General features: G+C 49.5%; 1 protein-coding gene across 1 annotated transcript; it reads right to left on the reverse strand.

Annotated features, from left to right (window-relative positions):
- Window positions 1-1960: 1960 nt before the first annotated feature.
- LOC311200663 (olfactory receptor 14I1-like) lies at window positions 1961-2884 on the reverse strand (the record flags this gene model as incomplete). Its single annotated transcript, XM_084274949.1, has 1 exon — window positions 1961-2884. The coding sequence occupies one exon, from the start codon at window positions 2882-2884 to the stop codon at window positions 1961-1963; it is 924 nt and encodes a 307-aa protein (XP_084131075.1).
- Window positions 2885-4250: the final 1366 nt, after the last annotated feature.

The following is a 4250-nucleotide window of genomic DNA, read 5'->3' on the forward strand; positions in this document are numbered from 1 at the left end:
AATGTCCAACTTTGAAACTTCTGTACATCCAGCAATAAATCTGCCCCCAAAAAATCAAGGGCTGAAAGATGTTCCTGTCCTGAAATCTCACCAAGAAGCCCACTGGCAGCCGCAGTAACATGGGGGTCAGGGCTTTTGTAGCCATGGGAGTGGATGTAACTCTGCCTGACATAATTTACCAGCTTTAACAGTGTCTAACTTAAAAACTCCTAAATGTCCAGCAATAGCTCCCAAGCAAAAACTGCGAGGGATGAAAGATGTTCCTGGCCAGAAACCGCCTCTGGTAGCACACTGGCAGCCCCAGTAACATTGGGCCTTGGGGCTTTCCTTGCAGGAGGTACTCATAAAATTACCTGAAATCATTTTTAGACCAGTGTCCAACTTCAAACATACAAAATATAGGGTAGTGGCACACAATAGTCTACTGGCCTCCACCTTAAAACCAGGTAAATGTCCAGCAATAGCTCCCAAGCAAAAGGTATGAGGGATGGAAGATGTTCCTGTCCTGAAACCTCCCCAGGGAGTGGATGAGAAGCTGCAGTAATCTTGGGGATCAGGGGTTTTAAAGCCACAGGAACGATCCTAATATTGCTTGACATAATTTCAGGCTCTACCAGGATCCACCTACAAACTTATTAAACGTATTGTCATAGCTCCCAAAGAAAAGGTGTTCCTGGCATGAATCCTCTGCAGGCAGCACACCAGCAGTCCCATTAACCTCAGCTACCGACACACTGAACTTCTGACATGTCGTGGTTTTGCCCCAGCTGAGAACTGGGCACCACACTACCAATTCTTCTTTAAGAGGGAGTGGGGGCAGGGCCTGGGGGGAGAGGGGAGGAATAGAGGGAGGAAGAAAGGGAGGGAGAAGAAAAATCAGTGAAGCCAAAACCTCCTTTGTTGGGATAAGAAGAGTTTACTGGGACAGCGGAGAGAAACAACAACAATAGGACTTTGTAGCAAAATATACAAAACTGGTGATTCTCACTGCACAGGTCAGACCATATAGCTCAGAGCAATCCTGAAAACAGACCATCCCCAAACCTGCACGTCCTGGAGCTGCATCCTCCTCCCCCAAACAATTCCCCCTTTATGCTGAGAATGACACAATTGAATGGAATCCCCTCTTTGACCAGTTTGGGTAACCTGTCCTGGCTGTGTCCTCTATCTTCTCCTTAGCAGGGAAACATGAAAAACTGAAAAGTCCTTGGTTGCTTGGCAACAACTAGAAACATCAGTGTTGTCAGCACTGCTCTCATCCTAACTCCAAAACATGTCATTCCACCAGCTACTAGAAAGATAATTAACTCTATCCTGGCTGAAACCAGGACTTCTGACAGAGTAGTTCATTAGACTCCTGAAAGATGGGATATATTTCAACACTCTGAAGCTCAAAGCACAAAACGGAGAGTTGAGTGGCATCTGAATGACCAAAGAGCATGCACAGGTGGAAACCTGTGAGGAATTGAAGTGCATACATCCAGCCAGTCTGCTGAAAAGATGACCTTAGGCATGGCCAAATCATCAGGAGAGGTGGAAACACCTGAATGAAGAGGGAGATGAAAGCATTTCTCCTGCTGCCATTGGTACCTTCCCTGGAAATTCCCATTCTGCCAGGGTGGGAAAGCATTGCCAGTTCAGACAGTACTCAAGGGATTCAGCTTATGTGTGCTATTTTATAAACATAAGAAAAAAATAAAAAGAAAGAAGTAAGAATTGTAGCCCTTTGGTGGCAGACATGATGCAAAGAGAGCACAGCTCGTCATTACGCTGTGTGTGCGTCACACAAGACTGGGAGATGCTGCATTAGGAATGGGATGAAAGTGGACACTGTATTATAGTTTAGACAGACTTGGAGGAAAAACACCCAACAACTAAAAACCATACTAAATACAAACTGGTTCTACCGTGAATTCCATGGTCAGTGATATGCAAGAGAAAATGATCAGATAATCACTGCTTAGAAGTATCCAGTCATCAGTTTCCACACAGCATCCTTGAGCTCCTGGTTCCTCATGCTGTAGATGAGGGGGTTCACTGTTGATGGAAACACTGAGTAAAGAAATGCCAATACCAGGTCCAGAAATAGGGAAGAGATGTAGGTGGGCTTCAGGTGGGCAAAGACGACAGTACTGACAAACAGGGAGACCACGGCCAGGTGAGGGAGGCAGGTGGAAAAGGCTTTGTGCCGTCCCTGCTGCGAGGGGATCCTCAGCACAGCCCTGAAGATCTGCACATAGGACACCACAATGAACACAAAACACCCAAAAATTAAACAGGCACTGACCATAATGATTCCAGTTTCCCTGAGGTAGGCATCTGAGCAGGAGAGCTTGAGGATCTGGGGGATTTCACAAAAGAACTGGTCAAGGGCATTGCCATGGCAGAGAGGAACTGAAAATGTATTGGCTGTGTGCAGCAGAGAATAGAGAAACCCACTGCCCCAGGCAGCTGCTGCCATGTGGACACAAGCTCTGCTGCCCAGGAGGTTCCCGTAGTGCAGGGGGTGGCAGATGGCAATGTAGCGGTCATAGGCCATGACAGTGAGAAGAAAATACTCTGTGGAGATGAAAAATAAAAAGAAAAGGAGTTGAGCCACACATCCTGTGTAGGAAATGTCCCTGGTGTCCCACAAGGAATTGGCCATGGCTTTGGGAACAGTGGTGGAGATGCAGCCAAGGTCAGTAACAGAAAGGTTGAGGAGGAAGAAGTACATGGGGGTGTGGAGGCGCTGGTCACAGGCTATGGTGATGATGATGAGGCCATTGCCCAGGAGAGCAGCCAGGTAGATGCCCAGGAAGAGGCAGAAGTGCAGGAGCTGCAGCTCCCGTGTGTCTGCAAAGGGCAGGAGGAGGAACTGGCTGATGGAGCTGCTGTTGGACATCTGCTGCTGTCAAGTGTGGAGACATGTCCAAGGAGGAAAAAGCACAGAGAGAAGTTAGGAAACTCTTTGAAAAAACTTCTTTCAGTTCTTAGGGAATATCCCCAGATTGACTATCTGGATTCAGGAAGATTCTTGGCAGGTCCCTTTTGGGGGTCTGCTTTGTGCTGGCTTGAGCATGCCACTGCTGGGAGGAGGGTCAGCTGTGGCTCTCGATAACTCAGTCCTGCCTTGCAGCAGTCAGTAAATAGAGGGATGGTGTGATCTCAGACTAAAGCCCCTGTGGATAGGAATGAGTTTTTCAGCAGTGTCACTACAATTTCACCTGAGGGCAGAGCAGAGCTTTGGAGCTTTGGTTTTCTCCTGGCTGTACATGAAGAATGTTTCTTCTGTCAGGACGCCCTGACATTGCAGCTGCAGTGCCAGTGAAACCTTCCCCTGAGTGCAGAGTGGGGAGAGCTGCTCTGTCCATCAGTCCTGGTCTCAGCTGCCCTGTGCTGGGTGTTCTGTGATCACACCCTGGTGTTCCCTGTTGAACACCATTGTCTGCCCTGTGTGGGATATCAGAGAGGTCCCAAATCCTGACTGCCAGGGCATTTCTGGGAGTAGCTCCTTTTTTCTCTCTCCCTGCCATTGTGTCTGCTGCCTGGAACTGTCCCTGCAGCTGCTTCTCTTTGCCCATGTCACCTCCTGCTCTGTCCTCACAGACCTCATCCAACCTGCCCTGCGCTCAGCTCTGCTCTGCAGACCCCTCCTGGCATCAGGGCACTGCCCCAGGGAACCTTTGTGAGTGCAGGGCTCACACAGAGCCCTGTGTGCTCAGGCTCAAGTCCTAATGACAAATGAGTTTACACTGCCTTCTGCAAAGCTATCAAGAAAAGTTTGGCTCCCAATTCCCACCCAGTGCACAGGAGCAGAAAATTCAAAGCCAAGACTCTTTCCCTGGAGTGGAAAATGCATCCTTGGTGTTCTTGAAAAGTGTCTGGGAAGTTGCCAGGGATCTGCTGGAGCTGGGAGCAAACCTGTCCTACACAGCACGCTTTGACAGCAAAAGGACCCTACACTGTCCTTCCATGGGTCACACTTTCTACCCAGAGCTTCTTTGTGCACCAACGCAGATGGTACCCCAGCAGGCAGGCTGAGTGCTGACCCTGGTAGGAGCAGGGTCACTACCCCAGCACACAGCCCTCGTGGTGCAGGGAAAGCCCTGGGCACCCCTGGGTGCACATGCTGCTTCACACCTCTGCAGCCATGCCCAGGAGAAGACAGCTGTCCTGCCCTGTCCCTCAGATGGGGCAGAAGGGCATCCCTTCCAGGCAGCACTTTCAGGTCCTATAGAGAACCTGTCCTCCTGACAGACCCCACACAC

This window comes from Gallinula chloropus (genome assembly GCF_964237585.1).
Source record: "Gallinula chloropus genome assembly, chromosome: 24".
NCBI classification, from domain to species: Eukaryota; Metazoa; Chordata; class Aves; order Gruiformes; family Rallidae; genus Gallinula; species Gallinula chloropus.